At 43.8% G+C, this 20,788-nt stretch overlaps 1 protein-coding gene across 1 annotated transcript in view; it reads right to left on the minus strand.

Moving 5' to 3' along the window:
- Cadps (calcium dependent secretion activator) overlaps nt 1–20,788 on the minus strand; it is a 442,640-nt gene that overhangs the window by 135,574 nt on the left and 286,278 nt on the right. The window contains 4 exon segments of the mRNA XM_032917997.1: nt 352–488; nt 8,967–8,978; nt 13,287–13,499; nt 19,277–19,385. Coding sequence (XP_032773888.1) covers nt 352–488; nt 8,967–8,978; nt 13,287–13,499; nt 19,277–19,385 — 471 coding nt within the window.

A 20,788-nucleotide genomic window follows, 5' to 3' on the forward strand; every position in this document is an offset into this window, starting at 1 on the left:
GGGGCATCTACCACAGTCAGGCAGTTTTGGTAAGTTCATCACGGGCAGGTGCCAGGCTCACCCACCTTCTTAGGAAGATTTCTCACATAGCCGCTGAAAAGGAAGACGCTAAGATGGGGTAGCTGGGGACTGGCTGTGTCTCTCAGGAGCACTTCCTCCAACCCACATCGACTCTTGGGAAAACCAAGCTACTGCCTCACAGAGAATTAAAGACAGGCCTAGAATTGTAAAGGGATTTGGTAGGGAGTGGGTAGAGCTCTGACATAAAGGTAGAGGGATGTTCGATCTTTTTCTTTTTTTTCAGAAACGTCGCGTCGCACGCAATTGCCGTACATCAAAGGATATACTTGCCAGGCAAGAATAGGAATCATTTAGTCTGTGATCCAAAGTCAGCCGCTGTACCATCTCAAAGAGGGAAGCGTGGTCAAAGTTACAGGGGTTGGAAGAGATAAATTCATCCATGCCATGCTTTTGAGCTCTATCTGCGTCTGTTCATTTACACATGTGGAGAGAGACACAATTTAGAGGAACACATCACAGTTTTTTATGACATTTCAGATTCATTCGCAGGACTCGCTAGGCATTGTGAACACCAACTGCCTCCCTGCTGCCCCCCACTGCCCCTCCCCCAGATAGTCTCTGACCCCCACCCCCATTGTCAACTTGCATCACTTACTGGTAAGTTTACTGCATTTAGGCAAAAATATATTGGCATCAACATGTTTATCAAATGATCACAATTCCAGTGCTTCGTGTTGCTCTTTAAACCATGCATGAGACCGTTAACTTCGCCTGCATCTCACCGAACACTGAAAGCAGATCGGATCTTTGCTGAGAGCAGTCTATCTAGGTTTGCGGGTTTGTAATAGATTCTGCCATTCCAGAGGTTGTGTCTAGAGTAATTTCTCTGTGCTCATTGGAATTATCTGGGGGTGGGGGGTGAGGGGGGGAGGCTTATGCTGGTTTTCAGCAGAGTGACAATATTTGTGTCTCCCCTTCCAAATTCTCATCGCCAATTTGGTGTCACAAAAGGTTTGATTCCCAACCCTCCAAAACTAAAAGGGTTTTTTTTTTAATTTAAATTTAAGATTTTTCACTGAAACTGGGAGAGTAAGTTAAATAGGGATTTAGTGTCGGATAGGCAAAGATGTTATTGCCCCGGGAGCACGTACTCCATTAGTAAACAAAAACTACCCTGTGAGGGCTGTGGTCTGCCACTTATTGTGAGTTAATAGTCCCCGTGTATTCACACGTTTCCTTACAGGGTGAAGGCTATAGGCAAAACCTCCTAAGGGCTAACTAATTAATCTCAACATGTGTAACTGAAATAGACTATCCTTAGCTGGCAAAAGAACTCGGAGAATTAAGCTCAAGCACCACCAAGAAAAATCCTCAAAAGGAAGAAGGATCTCATGGTCGGTCCCCTTGCTCCCTCTCCTGATATCCAACTACGATAAGGTGGACTCTCAGAGGAACTCAAGCAAGGTTTTTATTCATCTCTTTGAATGCAACATTTTACTGGGATTCGAGGGCCTGCCAGGAGCCAGCAGAGAAATCAGGGCAAAGGAAACTTGATTTCTGACTTGAGAGAGTGTTTAAACAATATTTTCCTGTGTGGCCTCTGTCCCAGGAAGGTTTTTTTTTTTTTTTTTTTCTTTTTCTCCCTTGCTTAGGGCATGGCTGTGAGCTTGTTTTGTGGCAGCCGTGGGACTTTAGCACCCCGATTTCTCGGTGACTTCAGCTCTCATTCAGACAAAACTGTACAGCTCGTCAGCTTCTACCCTTTTAAAATCTTTTGCATTTTGCGTAGGAGGAGTGAGTGGTCAGTGTTTGATTAAGATGTGCTATTTAATGCCCAAGACGCACCAAACCAATGTCTTCAGAAGGCAAGTAGTAGACTAATATTTTAATGGACAAACTGTCCATTAAAATGATAAGAGCAAAGGCTTTTTGGAAGAGATACTACTAGTGAGAAAACTGTGTTAGAGGATCTATAAGGGCACTCCTTGCTGTGTTAGCTGTCTCAGACTCATCCTTGGGGAAGCGCTTTGAAATCGAGCTTGCTGCATGACCTATTGGCTTCCTTTTGCTTTGGTTGCTACGTTTCAGGATCCTTGGGACCGTGCACCTTGCAGGGCAAGCTGACTCTTTCTGGGTGTGGATAGCCTAAGGCGAAGTCACTTCAGCTTTCTCCTCCTCAGGATCCCTGCCAGTAGAAAGACCCTTACACCAACTGGGCCTCCCTTCTCTAGCTCCTGCCTCGGTCACTGCCCTCACCCTCTATCCTGTGACTCCCAGGTTGACTTAATTCAGGAAGAAGTGAGTGTGGGGAGTGCTTGAATTGCTCATGCGTTACATCCTCATGGAGAGCCACACCCGCTCCCTGCCTCCCAATTTTAACAGATAGATCAGGCAGCTTGGCTAGCTTTGGAGTCTTGCTCTTGGATTTCTCAGCAGAGGCTGTAAGCTGACAAGTTGGCCCGGGCCTTACTTTGCCAGTTTGGCTCAGCGAGTTTACCACTCTTCAATTATGATGGTACAACCCTGGTCAGTCAGCTTGGGGAGAAGGGGGCTCTTTTAAGCATGGCCTGGATTTCAAATGTCATACTTTTTAGTTGTTGAAGCCTCTAAAATATTTTGCTGTTGACCTGATTTGCATTTCTGGGCCCCCAGGAAATGGTCTGAAGAGACAATTTGGTCCTTTAAGCTGTCACAGGGCCTCTGTGAATCTAGCTGGCTGTGCTGATCACTGGTGCTGGCTGAGAGTACATGGAGAGATAGCTTCCTTCTTTACTGACAGTCTGAAGCGGGTTTATAGAAAAATGTGAGCAAAGTCAGCACTTTCCTCTTTTCAACAATAACCATGAAAATAAAACATCTTCCTCCCCATCACTTCATGTCTCTTCTTCCGTCTACATGAAGAATGATCCAGAGCTGGAATTTATGTGGCTTGGGGTTTAGCTTGACATTTCAAGTGTGTGTGTGTGTGTGTGTGTGTGTGTGTGTGTGTGTGTGTGTGTGTGTGTAAGCGCATGTGGAGTTAAGAGGTTAACATTGATTATCTTCCTAAATGACTCTCAACCTTATATGTTTTGACCTTATAATCTGTTAAAACTATAGTTTGGATGTCAAGTATCATATTTTTTAGTTGTTTGAGTCTCTTGAACACTTTGCTGTTGACCTGCTTTAGTTTTCTGACCATGCAGGAAATGGTCTGAAGAGAAAGTTTGGCCCTCTAGGGAGACCTGGACACAGGTTTTCTCTCACTAACTCTGGAGCTCCTTGAGTCGATAAGACTGGCTGGCCAGGATGCCTCAGGAATCTTCCTGTCACTGCCCTCTGGGCACTGGATGTGACTAGCATCTCTGCGTGCCCTTGGGCTCCAAACTCAGGTCCTCATGTTTGCATGGCCATCTCCCCCGCATCTGGCCTCCATTTTTAAATAGTTGTCACGTGCTGGTGGGATTGTTTATCTCTAAGCCTCAGTTTCTACGCGCGACGGATGGGTTGACATTTCTGTTTCTTTTCTGCCATCTTGGACTGCAGTTTGGCGATCTTTAGGATCCGTGTATACCTGTACATGAAGGCTGGCCCGTAGTGGAGTGAGCTTTAGTTAGATAACCTTACCATCTGCTCAGAAGGAGGCTCATTATCTTACTTGTTCTTCTAACTCAAGAATGCTTATATGGTGCCTGATTCTTGGGACTAGTTTGAATAACTTCTCCAAGCTTATACTATGAAAAGAAAAAAAAAAGAAAAGCAATGAGCTGGGAATGCTAACTTGAAGTGTCAACTCAAAACATCTGAGTTTTGAGGAGGGATTCTAGGATCTTCTGTCTTCTGCCATACTTCCCCTACCCAGCAAAGAGCCCAGAATACAGAGGGCACTGGGCGCGTATTTGTTAGAATACTGAGTTTATTTCATCAAAGTAAATAAACCCATGTTTCCAGTAAGTGTTTTCTATTTATTCCAAAATTACATTTACTCGATGATTTATTGTGTTTTGTGCCGACCATGGCATGCGGATTGAATTTAAAAGCCAACTCTTGGGTCTTTCCTTCTATCATACGGGTTCTGTGGATCAAACCCAGGTTGTCAGGCTTAGCAACCATCACCTTTATACCCTGAGCCATCTCTCATCTAGTTCTCGATCTTAGGAACACCCAAACTATGTCCACAGTTTATCTGTTAGTTAGAGGAACAGAGAGTTCAGCAGGGGAGTTAGGATGGGATTTATAATAACTGCTTTTAAGGTTGGAATATCAATTGTGTGGTATGAATCGTATGCAAGTGTTTAAAGGTCCATAGATTCCTTGTCCTCAGTATTTACAGACCGTGTCATAGACCTGTTCACTGGAGGGAACAACTGGCCAGAAAGGTACTTGCCATAGAGTAAACACTCAGTAGTTGTCTAGGAGCAAACAGGCAGACCTCATACGCCTTCAGAGCCAAAGATGCCTCTGTATTTATAGCTAATGCTTCATATCTTCTTGCTTGCTTTTATTATTTTAGGAAACTCTCAGCCTATCCCTGTCTCTCCACATAACTAATTCTGCCCTGCCCCTACATCACTAATTCCTATACTCTGCCTGGCTTCTTCCTAGGCTATGTTCTAATTTCACAGACAGCGAAATATCTAAGCAGGTAAATCGGCATTCCCTGATCTGTTGTTTCCTTGCTAGCCCCTGCAGGGACCAGATCCTCAGCAGGTGACACCTCCATCCTAGGCAAGTCCCCACTAGCTTTATTAAGGAGACACACACATGGGGACTCAGATGGTATCTCGCAAATCCAAAAGTGGGAACATGTGCTCCTAGGGAAAAAAATCTTATAGAAGGAAACAGAATTTTAGGTGCAGGTGTCTTTGGATACCATTCAGATTGTCTGCTTGTGTCTCCATACATGTCTAGGACCATATGCATTACATATGTTGTCTATTTTAAAATAAAACACTGCAGTGGTCCAGCTGTTCTAAATTCTGTTTCAAAGAACTTGTGGGCGCTTCCCAAGCAACACCATATAATCATTCTTGCCCTGCCCAGCCTGTTCTCTTACAGCGCTGAACACGGAAAACAAATGCGCCTTGCAACTCTGTCTCCCTTTGGGTGAACAATGAGAACTGGTGGATTAAAGGGGGAAAAGAAAAACGAACCAAAAAAACAGACCTCCAATGTTCATATCACCAGGGGAGAACAGCCCAGAGCAAAAGTTCTAGAGAGTCACTTCCTGAACTCAGGACACTGGGGGTCACTTCCCTTGTATGTGTCAGAGAATGAAAATGAACTTGAATGTTAGGTTGAGCAAAATAGCATCGGGAGGACAATGAACGCTCTGTGAACCCCCAGGGCTGTTCCGGATGCTGCTTGCTTTGGTTGATACATTTTAACCATCTTTGTTGTTGTGATTATCAATGTGAAGTAATCTAAAGATATCTTGGATTTAGTAGATTTTGAGTATCAACTTCAGCCTTTTCCAGACTTGGCTTCAGGAAGTTATCTTCAAGTCCTTAATGGTCTGTGAGTAGGCTGAAGTGGGCTATGCAGTTCTGTAGGCTATATGGCTAGGGTGTACTCCACACCTTTCAAATGATGCTGGCTCTCCGACCTTGAGGTTTAATCATGTAAGGGTGTTTAAAGTCCTCTGTGCTATGGGATAGGAGATCGGCTTCAAGTTATACTTCAATAAATAAAGTTAACAATGGCATTCCTACCATGTTAGGAATCTTAAATCCTAAAATGGGTGCTCGTTATACAGAGACAGGGTGAGGGACCCATGCTTATGATAAGCAGGTGTATAGTCATCAGGGGAATAGTCATCAAAACTTTACCTGAGGTTGGATAGAAATGACATTTAAGGAATTAAAAAAAAATACTGTTTCCCACAGTGCTATCACTGTGGACCTAATATTCTCAATTAATCTCTTTTATTGAAATGCATGCGATTAGTCCCCGGGAGACTACCTGACATTTATGTCACTGCTTAGGTCGTTCTGATGTCTGGGCTCAGTACAAGGTTGATATTTGCTTTTTTTTTTTTTTATCTGATATGACTAGAAAGATATGTAGTAGTTTTCATAATACCTTCTATTGTTAGGAAGCATATTTATGTGATCTTATTTTAGAAAACTTTATTTTAGGTCTATTTTACAGTGTATACCAAACACATGCACTCTCCTGGAGTGGGTAATGCATTTTTTTAAATTTTAAATTTTTAGTTTTCCCCCTCACTATTATCACAACAGCTCAGGGACTGCAAACAAAAGGTAAATAAATATCTTCATTTTATGTATGCTATGCTTTGGAACTTTATGTAAAAATGAGAAGGAATTCTGCTGCCGAACATAATTTTGATAGCTTATTGCTAAACTGTCTGAGGGCTCTTTTATCTCAGGAAACCATTCTATGACAAAGCAGCACGTGCGGGACATAGGTGCTGGAGGCAAGAGAATAGCTTAATGTAAGTGGAAAGTCATCTGTGAACTCAAACTGTAAATGAAAAGGTGACTTTTTGTCCTTCTTATATGGCAAATGTGTGCATGTCATATCTGCTCGACAGTGCAGAGTGAATGTATGCTCTGGACAGTAACGAACGGTGACAGTCGTCAGCCTCATCAGAAGACATGACATCAAGAACTGACAATGACTGGTGGCAGCCGGCTGCTCACAGATCTTTCTAGAGGTGCTTTCTTGGTACAGTCAAGGCACTAGGAAATGTTGTGCCCTGTCTGAGCTGTGCACAGCATGAGACTGGCCCTCCTATGACTGCTGCCCTGAGGTACAGTGTGGACCTCTTGTCTGGGAAACAACTTCACTTCTTGAAGTCTCTGACTAGAGCAATCTAATCTGAATGGCTGGGAGAAGATGGTGTCTTTGGAGGCCAAGGGTCGCACAGCGTTTTAAAACCACCATGGCAAAACACCCAAAAGGGCAAACATGAACATTATTTCAGGGCTGACTTCCTCGAGTTCTTTGAAAGGCAATAGCTTTGAGTAAAAACCGTAGGGCAACAGAGATTACTGTTTTATTGATAATCTAAAGCCAAAATAATAAATGTTTTTCCTATTGCAATTACTACATTTTCAATGAATTGTCCTAGTATAATTATTCATATTTTCAATTAATTTTATATTTCTTACTCTACAAGCAAAGATAAATGTTCTATACTTAATAATGTATCTTACTCACATGATAATACTCAAGCCATTAGGTAACAATCTGTTAAATATTAGTCAATAAAAATCAATCTCCATTTAATTTATTTTCTTTAGATTGGATTCTGGTGTTTGGAAATATTTGGACCTCGCTTACTCTAGAGTCCTTTAAAAAAGTCATTTACTCTTAACAATGACAAGTGTGACTTGTAGTGTCGTGGTGGTGGTGGGGTGTCATACAAATTACGTGGACGGTGAGTTAATTCTTTGGTATTGCATTCCTGCAATGTAGCAATTGCAAGTTGACAATAGAAGATGTAGCAAAAACTCTGATAAAATAAAACTCTAAGAAATAAGGCAAATGACTATTAAAAAAATCTACTGGGGCAGCAGTGCATCGTGTAAATACATGTCAATTCGCTCAGAACAGAAACATTCAGTCCTCTAGTCATCCAGCTTCTCATTCTAGAGACAAAAGTAGAACAAAGTCCTACATTCCCACTAACTCCCCCTCTATAGTAAGCTGCTACGATGCCTTATCAGACATTCAAGAGAAGGGAAAGTCAAGCTAAGTATCTTCTGGGAGTGGTGGAAAACATCTGTCTGCTAGCCAGGGGTACATGTATGCAAAATAAAAGAGAAAGAAAGGGAGAAAAAGCAAATTAAAAAAAAAACAATCAAACAAAAAATTAAGAAGAAAAGGCTACTGTTAAATGATCAGGAGGAATGGTATGACCTATAGTTTTCTAAATTGGCATTCAGATAACTCAAATACATATTTGCCTGCTCTCTTGACCAAATTGTCTAGCTCTCTCTAATGTTACGTCTTCTCGCAACACACTTCATGTAGACAGCTTGATCCTACATAAACAAAGAAATTGTAAACTCTCTTTCGTTAAAAGTAGAATAGAGAAAGATTTTCCTAGAGTTTTAAAGTATCATTTTTTCTGTTTCTTAAGAGGTTTATATTTAGAAAAATTAATATAAATACAAATGAAGTTGATCAAGTTATTGTTGTCATTGTTCCTGGGGAAGGGGCAGAATGGTGGAGAGTTCAAAATCCTCCTGGGCACTGTGAGATCCTGGATCAAAAACCTTTGTGAATAAAGGATATGGACTCATTCATGTCTTTAACTTGTCATTGTTGTGTACGAACCATGTTTTACAGCTCTGCTTTCAAAATTAATCCTCAATGGGTTTTATTTGAGGATTTACCAGTAAGCCAAGTTCAATACATTCTCTAAGGCTCAAATAATTTATTAATTGTAGTTTGCAATTTCAAATATTGCTCAGTTAAATTCAGTGGCTTTCCTACCTCATCTTTCTATCTGCTACTGTAGCCATGGTTACACCATTCATAGCTGACCATTCTAATCGTTTGAATGGGGAAGGGGGACCAACAACAACAACAACACATCATTGTGTCAAAGTGCAAAATGATCTGTTTTCAGGCATTGAGCAGTCAGGTAACTGTGGATTCCATGAAACAGTGGCATTGTTGGCCATTTCATTGTGATATTCATCGATATTCTTAGAATGAAAAACCATCAGAAGTTCCTGGTTGGCTTTACTCAAAAGTTTGTTTGATGCCAATATGAAAGCCAAGGAGAGGAGGCAATTATGCACACATGACATGCACCCTAGCTTCAGTATGGAAGCTTACATTTCAAACCTAAGGTCAGGAGAATAACACGAGAGTTGTGCTACAACGTCTAGACATGAGGGAGATTGAAGAGGAGAGAGGAAGCACATTGCAGGTGTCAGATAATCGAGTCAGATTATCTGAGCTGTGCTAGCTATGGGGGGAGCACTTACCCTTCGGTCCAGCTAGAAGTTAGCAGGGTAAGAAGGAACAAACCAGAATAACATAAAGACTAGCAACAAGGCTCAGGAAAGCAGACAGGAGTTCTAGCCTAGCAGCTACAGTTCTTGGGTTTGAGCAAAGATTGAACGAGAAAACTTAAAAAAAAAAAATGAAACAAAACGACAACAACAACAACAACAAAAATCGACCTCCCCCAAACCAGCAGTATTCAAAGTCCCCCTAACTGTTCAAAATTATCTCCATGGCGATAAAAATAGAGCAGTTCTCAGCAACATCCAGCTCGGGTGCTCGAGGTAGTTAACAATCAGTAGTTGAGAAATAGACATTGAAACAAGTAAGTGCAAGCACTATATGCAGCAATCGTTGACCAAATGGCAAAGCTTAACATACCTTCTTTTCCCTCCCCACACCAAATGAGCACTCTATGATTTCTCTGTAGGATTTCTCTCATACCCACAGACAGGGACAAGAAGTTGGGGAGTAGCTACTTGGCACAACGAACTGTGGCAATACTCAATTCCAGATTTGGGCATTATCCATAGGGTGCATTATTGGCCTTAGAAATTGGAGAATTACAAGTATTTGTTCAAAAAAAAATTGTGCAACTAGGTACCAACTCATAACAAAAAAAAAAAAAAAGAACTGAAATGGAAAAAAGTAAATCAACAGCACACGTACAAAATAAAAACCACAGAAGAACAAAAGGGTTGAAAGGCTGATGGAACCCTCCCCAGATCTTTGCAGTCACAAACAAATGAATAGCAGGATCTATTTTTCCCAGTTTTTCCAATGCCATATAAATACTCCACTCCACTCTTTCTTAGACGTGCCTTTTCGTTTTGAAATTGAACTTTTGAAATTGAAAAAAAAATGCCAACTGCCCCCAAAAAGTCAGTTAAACTGAATTTGGAAACATCCCAAAACACAGATACCCTCAGCTCTCCCAAACTGCAAAATGTCCCATTCCCAGGATTCCTTGGGACAGACAGCGACAGGACAAGATTGGAGTGTTTCTTATTTTTTTTTTCCCTCTGTCCCCAAAACATTCCTAATGTGGCTTCCCTTCTCTATGTAGCTTCTGTCAGCTGTGTAAATACTAGTGCGGCAATTACCAAGTGAAGTCATGGAAAAGTCATTAAGACCATCCTCTGGCAAGAACGGGAAGTGCTTTGAACAAATACTCAGAACCAAGATTTAATTAGGCGTGTGCACAGTCAAGTATGTAGCAATGACCCTGACCTTTTGGAACTTAAGGAAACCTTTTTAAAATGCAATACTTGATCTTCTTTTTCTTTCTTTTTTTAATCTTTTCTTTCTTTCCCCTTTTTTTTTGTTTCTAGCTAGAAAAATCTGTGCTTTTGTTCGTTCTTGTGATGATAAGTGAATGGCCAAAGTTTGCTATTTAGAACTAGGCTGGGATTGATACTTCCTTTCCTCTGCTTTGTAACCCTTCAGTGACCACCATAGCTCGCTTTGTCCTGTACTGAGACGTTTCTGGGACATGAGACTTGGTTGCTGTAAGTAGGGAAGCCTGAGGCAAATAAGGGTGGGTTTCACACACACAAAACTTGACCTGTTTGATGGTTTTGGCTAAAGACAATACAGGCCCCTGTGACTATTACCTTGCTGTAGCACGTTCCACTAAGACCTTACTTTCCTGTGTGTGCTTGGCAGGCATAATTGCCTTGTGACACCACTGAATGCAGAGCCCTGGTCTCCTTTCTGATCTTTCCTGTGTGTTTCTTTATCCTTAAACTGCAAAGGTTCAGGGTCTGAAGGGGCTGTTTACGTCTTCACTGGCTTCCCCTGCTGGTTTCCAAGTTTGGGAAACAGAAGTATCTTGGTGGTACTGGGGTTGCAATAACACAGTCTAAAGCAGTGTGGGACTCTGCTTCAGACGTAGCAAAGCAACAGTGGGGACATGGAGGTCAGCATTACTGGGTTGCATTAATCATGGGGACACGGTTCACATCTGGGGAGACTGGGCACTGCGTACCCAGTCAATGAGTACCATTCATATTATTGTCTGTGAGAAAGGAGGCTCCTGTAGTAGGTAATTGGAATGGCTGGATGTGGCAGCCTTGTTCTTTGAGAACGAGGTAGCTGTGAAGGTTCCTCACACTCTTGGAAGGTCTTCTATGCAGAGGTTAAGGGGTCACTAGAGAAGGTAAACTACTCGAGGTTCTGATAAATTTTATAGGGCCATGATATCACATTTGTTTTGGCTACTTTGTGTAATATATACTAAAGAATCTGTAAGGATGATCTTATTCTCTAATTCTACCATCCAGGATTTTGCTGCATGACCCATCTACGATGTTTCAAACAGGGCTGTTACATGGATTGAGTCACTGAGCTTCCAGTTGAACTCAATCTGCTGGTTTGCAAGGGCTTGCAGTTCAGCTTTAGAAAGAAAGAAATCCTGTCTATGTGGGGAGCTCTCTACCGTTGGCCTTCATGTATTTCCATGAAAGGCTATCCCTCTGTAATGGCTTCTATCGTGGATCTTCTAAATTCCTTTGTGGGGGTGATGCTAGGATCTGAGGACATGCTCCAAGTGTATGTCCTATCGCCGAGGGACACTCCCGCCGTTTCTCCCCTCAGTTTTACCCCTAGTTGTCCTTTCTCTTTCCTCTGTTAGTGAAGGAATGTAGGGCCAAGCACAAGCCAAGCAACCATTTCTTACTGTGGGCAGATGGCAGAAGAGACACGAGATGCAAAGCGAGATGATCTTGGGAGAATCGGAGACCATTTGGAAAGAAGAGGATTTTCCAAATATCATTGAAGTAGATCTTTCATGGAGTTGATTTGAATGGTGATTATAATTAGGGTTTTTGTCTCATACAAAGAGAATGCGGGAGGGTATGGTAGGTAACGATATTTCCAGAGGCTGTCAGGCAGTGAGAGGGGAGGACCTGTCACATAGATGCCCTTTATTTAGAAATTAACTAGATACTGGATATACCTGTCCGTCAAGATCTTAGAGCGGGCAGTTCAAGGGTATTCACTGCAGGGCTGTCCCCTCTATTTAGTTCCAGTCTCATGTGTTCCTTAGTCTTCATGGTTCTCTGTGTGGAAGGCTACTCTGTGGAGTTGCAAATCAGGTTCCACCAGAGACCACATCTACCTTTAAGAAAACATTGCTATGGAACTGAGGGTGCTGATGAATAGAGTTTTCCTCCCCCCACAAAACCCCATACCTTTGTCAGATAAAAATATACACAGCAGTGGGAGTCATTGAAAAATTAATTTCCCTCTATAGTATATAAAATCTGAGAAGGCTTCTTTGACTTTCTGTTCGCCTAAGAGGCTCTTGATCTGGTTGTGATATTTGCCACGATATCTGTCAGCGTGTGAAATGGTCTGCTGTGGGGGAGCATGGCTTGGGGGTAACCTGAATATTCCCTGGGATGTAGATGCTGCAAGAGCAAGAGAGTCTCTCGTGACTTCACCATTAAGATGTCCCCTTGCTGAACAAGTTACTCAGTGACCTATGCTGGAGGAGGGGGTCTCGTACTAAAATAAGAAACCACCATGACTGTTGTGTGGACGGACGCACACGTTAGTTATCCGTAGACAACGCTGAAGGTCTTCGTGCAGAGTAAATAATGAATCTGCAGATCTCTTAATTTTTCTTAAAATAAAAATCTAGCTCTGGCTTTCACCTTTTCCTGGGTTTTAGAAGTATTGGGCGATTTGAGGGAAAAAGTGGCAAGACAAAAACTACGGAGGCACAGAGGCACGGGGAAAATGCGGATGAATTGGGGCCGCTTTTGGGTCTCTGATATCTGTGCTCAGAATGCAATTTTAGGTATCGTGGTTTTCTTTTTTTTTTTTTTTCTTCTTTTTTTCCCCTTCCACTGCATGTGATAATGTCATCATTTATTTTTAAATGTTTCTAAATTGCAGATTTAAGTTTATTTCAAATCGTCCCTATTTTTAAATTCCTTTTAATAGGAGGAGACGAAGCAACGATATACGGAATACTATATTTGAGGGACTCAAACAAACACGCATTCGGCTGTGAATTCCAAACTCTCGGCAAAATCGAAAGCTAGGCGAAGATATAAAATATATGTTCCTTTGTTTAGTCCTGGGTAGAGAATGTCAAGTATTGCACTTTAAAATTACTTTTATCTAAGATTTTGCCCCAAGTTTCACCCTGCGTTGGCTACATGCCCCTAGCAAACGTTGATCTTAGAATCAATCCTACATATGAAAGCAACTGTTTTTTTCTCATTCACCTTTGGAAGATTTCACTTTACAGAGCTATCTGGTTTATTTTTTTAAGAAATGGCATGTGTACTTACAAAACTGCGAGATGGGGGCATCCAGCTGAGGCACGTTTCCGCCCTTGGCGTTGAGCTTCTGCACCTGGGTAGGGGGCACAGGTTTGTGCGACTGCCCGGTGGCCCTGTACATAGCTTGGACCCACAGGATTCGATCTTGCTCATCGTCACTGGCAAATATCACCGTGTCTCCTTCTTTGACTGCATTGAAGAAGGCTCGGCCACCCTCCAAACCTGCAAGGAAAGAGAGAGCACCGTCTAAGCTGAGCTGTTGAGAATATCCGCGAGGAGCAGTCCCTAGAAAGCAATGCCTACTGCTTTCCCTTGGGCCAGAATGGGGAGGAGCAATTTATCTGACTCCTGGATGGGGCCATCTGTAAACGGCTTGGTCACTGAGTGGGACCAGGTGTTTAGGAAACGTTTTAAGGCTGCCCCGATCTCTTTCTTTGTCTTGCTAGCGACAATACATCAAACAGCCAGACTAAACACCCGCTTATAAACACGATTCTTTCCTGAATCATTATCATCCCCAGCATCACCATCGCCGCCACCACCATCATCACCATCACCACCACTGTCACAACAACCACTTCTCTTGGCCCTTTTCCCTCAGCCACTCTTCCGTGGTTCTCCTCTTTCCAGCGAAAAGAACGTTATCTACTGAGGCTTCCCCGTCACTTCTACACGTGTGGCACACCTAGGCATCTTGATCGAGTGCAGTGTCTGATCCTAAGTGTCTGCAGCGAAGCTGAGATCCTGAGCTTCCAACAAGCTCCCTGATGATGCTGATGCTGATGCTGTAGGTCAGAGAGTCATCTCTGAGCAGCAGGGAGCTCTCTCCATTTGACCAGAAAGTCCCTCTACTCGGGCTGCTGCCTGCCTACAACTGTGTTTGTCAAGGCCACTGACAGTATTAACTTTGCCACATCCAGTGTTCAATGTGAAAGGTTAACTCCACTCCCTGTATCACATGATCAGCAGCTCCTGGTATCACATGATCAGCAGCAACACGAAATCTCTTCTGGCTGAAGCATTTTCTTTCAAGAAACCTGATGCCCCACTTACCTCCCAGCATGGGGTGGCTGCTCCACTTAATTTCCTGTCTGCTCCTCCTCTTCCTTCTCCTGACCTTTTAAATGTGGAAGCCCCTGACGTTCTGTTCTTTCATTCCTGTATCTACAGTTCCCGATGACAGCTTTTATGCACTAAGAATGTGCTGAGAGGGACTTCACATTTCTCTTGGTGCTCTGGGGTTCTCCCTTCAACTCCAGATCTGGACTAGTGGTGGCTCTCTGGACTTGTGCTCTTGGATGGACATATCAACATGTCACAACCAATGCTGATGTCCTGGGCTTTGTCTCAACCTCTTGCCACCTTAGGAGAGCTGAGCCCATCTGGTTGGAAAGTGCCATCTGCAAGCTTTGGGTTAAGTTTAGAATCTTCGATTAATTTTTCCCATGGGTACTGGTGCTGTGCATTACCAGAGCAAGGACCCTTCTACTGCCACGAGTGCTGGCTCCCGAATCTGGCTGTGGTTACCTTGAGCAATCTCCTATCTCAACCAAGCACTTCCGGTCGCATGTGCCAACTGTCGGTACTGAACCCAGTCAAGGCTTAATATAAGAAATAGGTTGTGCTGTTTCTCTGCTCAGCTCACCAGAGGGCCACATCCTATTGAAACGAAACCCCAGGTTCTGTCAAGGTTTGCAATCCACATCCACTGACTGTCTGCCACCTGCAGTCTCTTTTCTCTTCTTTCATGTATGTACTTCATATCTGCAGGATTCACAGCCCCTCCCCCTACATATTTTTACTTGAAAGTTACATTCTTATGAAGTCTTCTTTGACCTCTATCTTTGATAATTATTGATAATCTCTCTATTTTCACTATTCTTTTAATAAATTTTTTTATTTAATTTGTGTGTGTGTGTGTGTGTGTGTGTGTGTGTGTGTACAATTGGAAACCAGAAGAAGATGTCAGATTCAGATTACCTGGATCTGGAGTTGCAAGTGGTGTGCTGCCCGATGTGGGTGCTGGGAACCTAACTGGTTCTCTGCCAGAACAGGAAGTTCTTTAATTGCTAAGCCATCTCTCAAGCCATCTATTGCTCCTATTAAAGTCTAAGGTCCCTCGTGTACTTTGCATCACACAGACCAAGGCTTTATCTGACTTAACTTCTTCCACATCTTTGGTATCTAGCATAATGCACAGCACAAAGTAGGTGCTCAAAAAAAAAATAGTTGTTGAAAAAAATGCTCTCAGTTTTTCTGAAGGTGGTTCTCAAGGTCAGCACTTACAGCAAGGCCAGAGTTATTTCATGTCCACCAGCATATTCCAAAGCCTGCATTTTCAATGGGGTGGCGTTCCTCTAGCTAGATATAAAGTCCATACCTTTGTCACATATGTATCATCTCCCCATTAGCTGAGAACCAAGAGGTGGGGGAATGATTGATTAGCATCTCCAAGCTGCCAGCCAGGCCAGTCAGGAGTCCCTCTGTAGCAGAGCAATACTAAGTGTCATTGGGGTGGTGTGAAGTCGTCTACACTGAATTCAATGTGCTAACCCAGTTCTCTCTTTTGCAAGTGTTCATACATTGTGGGGATATTTCACTGATAATGGCCGGGGGCTAGGATCAAGAAGTAGCTACTTTCTTTTTAAGTTATTTATTTATTTATTTATATCTGTTTTTTATGGGGATGTGCTCCTGGAGACCAGAAGAGACCGTCAGTTCCCTGCAGCTGGAACAATTGGTTGTGAGCCACTCACGTGGGTGCTGGGAGCCAAACTCCCATCCCTCTGCAAGAGCAGCAAGAAGCTTAACTAAGGACAATCTCTCCAGCCCGGGCTAATTCTTTACAAAAAGACTCCAGTGATTCACCACCAGAACAGCTTTAAGAAGAGCTTTTTCTGGTGGTTTTGATTCTGAGGAGATATTTACTCGGTCTTTCATAACGTTAGTGTGGAAAATGTGTGCTCGAGTAAGGACGGGATGCCCTTGACAAACTGGGGGCCCGGAAGACACAATAAGAAGGACAATGTAGAGGGAGGGAGGGCTTTGAAGGATGCCTCAGTGAGCATCAAGGAGACGCTAGGAAGAGTGACCCAACAGATCATGTGACTACTCTCCCTCTAACCTCGGAGACGTGCCACCTTGCTAGAATCAGTAGACACCAGGGATGGCCTCACTTGAGAGGTGCTCCCCACTGCCTCAAGCCTTGCAAGGAGCTCCAGTTACCCCTTTCTCAAGGTAAAAAAGAATAGGCTACAATGGGGCCGAGCTCACCGACAACTTTATAAAGCCCGAAGAAGGTCAAGAAAAGGGGGAAGACAGACACTAATGTCTCTTTTGACTAATAGGCTCACCTTCCAAGAGCATCCCCTGATCTCTGAAGATATGACTACTTTGTTATTAATTTGCTTGACCTCCACAGATAAAGTTGGCCAAATGTATAGTATACAGGGACCCCTCCAATGCTTAGGGGAGTATGAGAATTTTGCCCTGCCTCTTTCTGGCTTCTCAGTAACAATAAAATACAGATCTTAGGAGTTGGGGCATTAACTCAGTGGCTGAGTGTTTGCCTAGTAGGTGTAAGACCCTAGGGTCTATCCCCAAGATCACGAGAAAGAATAAATAATCTGTGTTAGGACAATAGAAGCATTACATTTCCATTTCAACTACAAATAACTTGGGAAATAAATAGGACAGCCCACGAAAAGGTCGAGAGAAGCAACTGCTTGCTACCTTCAACAATGCACAGTCAATTAACTTCCCATTTACATCTCTCATGAAGAAATTACATCTCATCGGATCAATGTGGAGACAATAAACGAAGTTTTAAGAATATATATCCAGGCATGGAACACCGGCTCAATGGTTTAAGCTCTTGATGCTCTTATAGAGGACCTAGGTTCAGCTCTCCACACCCACACAGCAAACAACAATCTCTAGTCCTAGTTCCAGGGCTTCTGACGCCCTCTTCTGGTCTCTGTGGGCACTGCAGCATATGATATCCTTACATGTAGGCAAAACACTTGTACACAGAAGGTAAAAGTAAATATAAACTTAAAAATGAGGATATTCAGGTGTCATTTCTGTGTGTGGAATAGAAGTTCCCGCCTCCGCCTTCCTACCCTGGAAGTCCTGATTTAATCTGTAGATCCCCTGGGTAGCTTTGCTGTAACTGTTCAGTGACAAGCACAAGAGGGTGGCATGGGTTGGTTCCAGGTCCTGGCTCCACTATCAGAGAGCCTGAGACCTCTTCAATCCGTTTCTTAATTTGAGAAACAGGATAACGTTTCTGATCCCACTTGCTTGTGGGGTGGTGAGGAGGATCCAGGGCGACTGTCTTGACAGGAGTCCCTGACATACAACGGCATGGGTGGCCATACAGAAGAGGGAGTGGGAACTGGCTTAGTCAGAATCCCTTGCATAGAATGGCCTTGGTTTTCCTTGTCCTATTGGCCTACTGGCCTCAGTCTCTAAGATATACATCTTAGGCACAATTGATTTACTTTGTAAAAAGAAATCCTGAGAGAGAAGAAACAAACTTGAGAGAAATACCAACCCCCTCACAGTGTCCCAACCGCTGGCAGTTAAATGCAGTCACTCTGACATGTTCACCAAATGTTCGTTTCAAACCCCTGTTCATTAGGAAAGCTTTTAGGTAAAATTTGACTTCGGGTCTTACGGACTCAGCGCTGTACAACGGATTCTGCAGCAGGATGTAGTTACAAACAGAAATTGCAAAGGGTTTGACTTACTCCAGTCCCCGGGGGCCAGGATTTTGAGGGGACCGATGCCCCTAGTTGGGCAGGAACCAGGTCTTTTCTGTCATACCTTTTTGGGTTAATATCCCATCTTCTCTCAAACTCTGCTTTCTTCCCCCCTCCTGTGTATTTTGTTGCACGGGGAAGAGCAATATGGGAGTTGAAAAAAAGGTTTTGGGCCAAATGATGCAGTGTGGTTGGAAAAGCCTTGTGCAGATTTGGCATAAAAATGAACTTCTCCGGGAGAGGGCTGCTGGTGCTTGTTTTTCATTAATATGCTGAAATGATTTCGCACCCCCCCTCACCCATTCTGAAGGTTCTTTGAGCCTGATTTCTATTCAGTTTTCTGGGAAAAAATAAAAATGGGTATGGGGAGAGGTGTGAGGGGGCAGGATGTAGAAATGTATGTGATGTAGAACTTACAAGAAATACCACCACTTGCAAGGCGCTCTTCGCTCCATAAGCCCAGGCGCGTCAACGCTTTGATTCAGAGCGAGGCGTCTTGTAAGGAATACAGTGGGTAGGGCAAGTTTCTTTCTCCGGTTCCATCGGCTAACCTTGTGTGGTTTTGGACTCTGGCCAGGGGGCACGAGCATGCAGGGAGGCAGCTTCTCTTGGACACCAAAACAATGACACGCACTAGGGTTGCAGGGATGGGGGGGCTTAGTTAGGGGCTGAAGAGTTGACTCTGCTGGTAAGGTGCTTGCCGTGCAAGAGTGAGGCTCTCATTTCCAGCACCAGTGTAATGGCTGGACTTGTACCTGTCAGCCTAGTGCTGAAAGGGGGCAGAGTCTTTGGCACTTGGTGGTCATCACTCTAGCCTAGCCAATCACTGAGCTCCGGGTTCAACAAGGAGAGCAATCGAGTAGTCCTCATTCCAATCTGTGGTCTCCACATGCACAAATACGTACACTCATATGCACACGAGCACACACATATACACACAGACACACACACATATACACACAAACACACACACATATACACCATAGTCTCACACAAACGCATTCCCTCATATGCAAGTACACATTCTTTCTCACGGATATTTTCAACAGCACACCGTAGAGTACATCATTGATGTGGTCCCAGGAACATAAACGCCAAAGCTTGTGTTTTCCTTTAGGCTTTCGACCAGAGACTCTGTAGAATAACAGGTTACTGCCTAGCACGGTCCAGCTATCTTGCCAACGTGTGCTTGTCTTTTGTTGGGGGTGGGGCATAGCCAAGGAAAGGGGTGGGTACCTGGCTGAGGGTCGGTGTAATCCACGGTGTAGCCATCCAGCTGTAGGAGTTCCTGAGGTTCTGCCTTCTTTTCTCGATAGCTGCACATGGCAAACGTGTACTGGCTGACCTGCAGGACAGGAAAGCAGGCTGTGAGACTGTCTCACCAAGGCTCAGCTCCCTTTAGGAACTGTCCACATTGAACTGAAGCCCCGGCGCTCCGTAGCTATAGTCTCATAGGAGAGAGCATCTGGCAGTGGCCCTTGAGGCTAGAGTGGCTTCATGTGCAGAATGGAAGTCTGTCCCTGGCACTTAGTAGGCACTTAGGAACAGTCAGCTGTTATCGTCACTGATGTTTGCCCTTTTTTTTTTTTTTTTTTTTTTTTTTTTTTGTAGGGTGTACTCATGCCATGCATGTGGCAGAGGCTGGGTACATTTACATGGATGTCAACCTGTGTTTGAAGGCTAGAGGTTAGTTTCAGGTGACATTTATCTTCCCTGGTGTTTGAGACACTGTTCCTCATCAGCCTGTAAGTCACAGAGTAGGCTGGGCTGACTGGCCAGCAAGCCTTTTTGAACGTGCTTTCTGAGCTGTCTCTCCGGCCTCCTATTTATTATTTTGAGACAGTTCTTATGTCTCAGGTTGGCCTTGAAATTCTGATTCTCCTCCCCCGTATTCTGGGTTATGGGGTTACACAGTGAGCTACCTCATACCACACTGATGTTCTTACAGCGACTGGGCTAAACACACCCGTCGCCACTCTTTTGTAACATGAGGCTGACTGAATAGCAACAGTTCTGTGCCTGTTACCCAATATAACCTTGGCTTGCCTGGTGGCTGGGGCTACCAGGAGTGCAGACAGAATGCAGCCTCTTTGGCCAGTAAAGAACAGAAATTTATCTCTTTGCGGTTGTCTGAAAGGTTGGGAAGATGGCTTGGTGGGTAAGGCACTTGTCCTGCGAGAATGAGGACCTGCTCTAAAGCCCCAGTAGGTAGTAAGAATCTGCAGTCTCAGTGCTTCTGTGAAGAGAAGAGAAGCAGAAATGGGAGATGCCCAGAAGCCCACAGGTTGGCCAAACTGCCATACACAGTGCAGAGCAACAAGAGATCCTGCCTCCAAACACCGTGGGAGTCAAAGACTGACACCCAAGGTTGGGTTTTGATCTGCTCTGTGGCATTTATGTATTTGAACTCACACAAAGGTATTCTCTCTCTCTCTCTCTCTCTCTCTCTCTCTCTCTCTCACACACTCACACACACACACACACACACACACACACACACACACACCCCACATTCATATATAGCAAGCACTTCTTTCATCGGTGTTGAGTTTCTGGATTTGATTTTGGCTATCGAAGGGGCACTTTGCAGCGACTTGTGTAAAGTCTCCCCTCCGTCTTAGACAAGTGCGGCAGTGACATGCTGTCACAAGCAATGAGCGCTCGACTGCTAGGTGCCAGTCACAGCCAGGCAGCCCCAAGCCCCGATGGCGTGGCCGTTGTCACTGGCGCCCTAAATGGCAGCCCTCA

The sequence above is a fragment of the Rattus rattus genome, chromosome 12 (assembly GCF_011064425.1).
Source record: "Rattus rattus isolate New Zealand chromosome 12, Rrattus_CSIRO_v1, whole genome shotgun sequence".
NCBI lineage: Eukaryota > Metazoa > Chordata > Mammalia > Rodentia > Muridae > Rattus > Rattus rattus.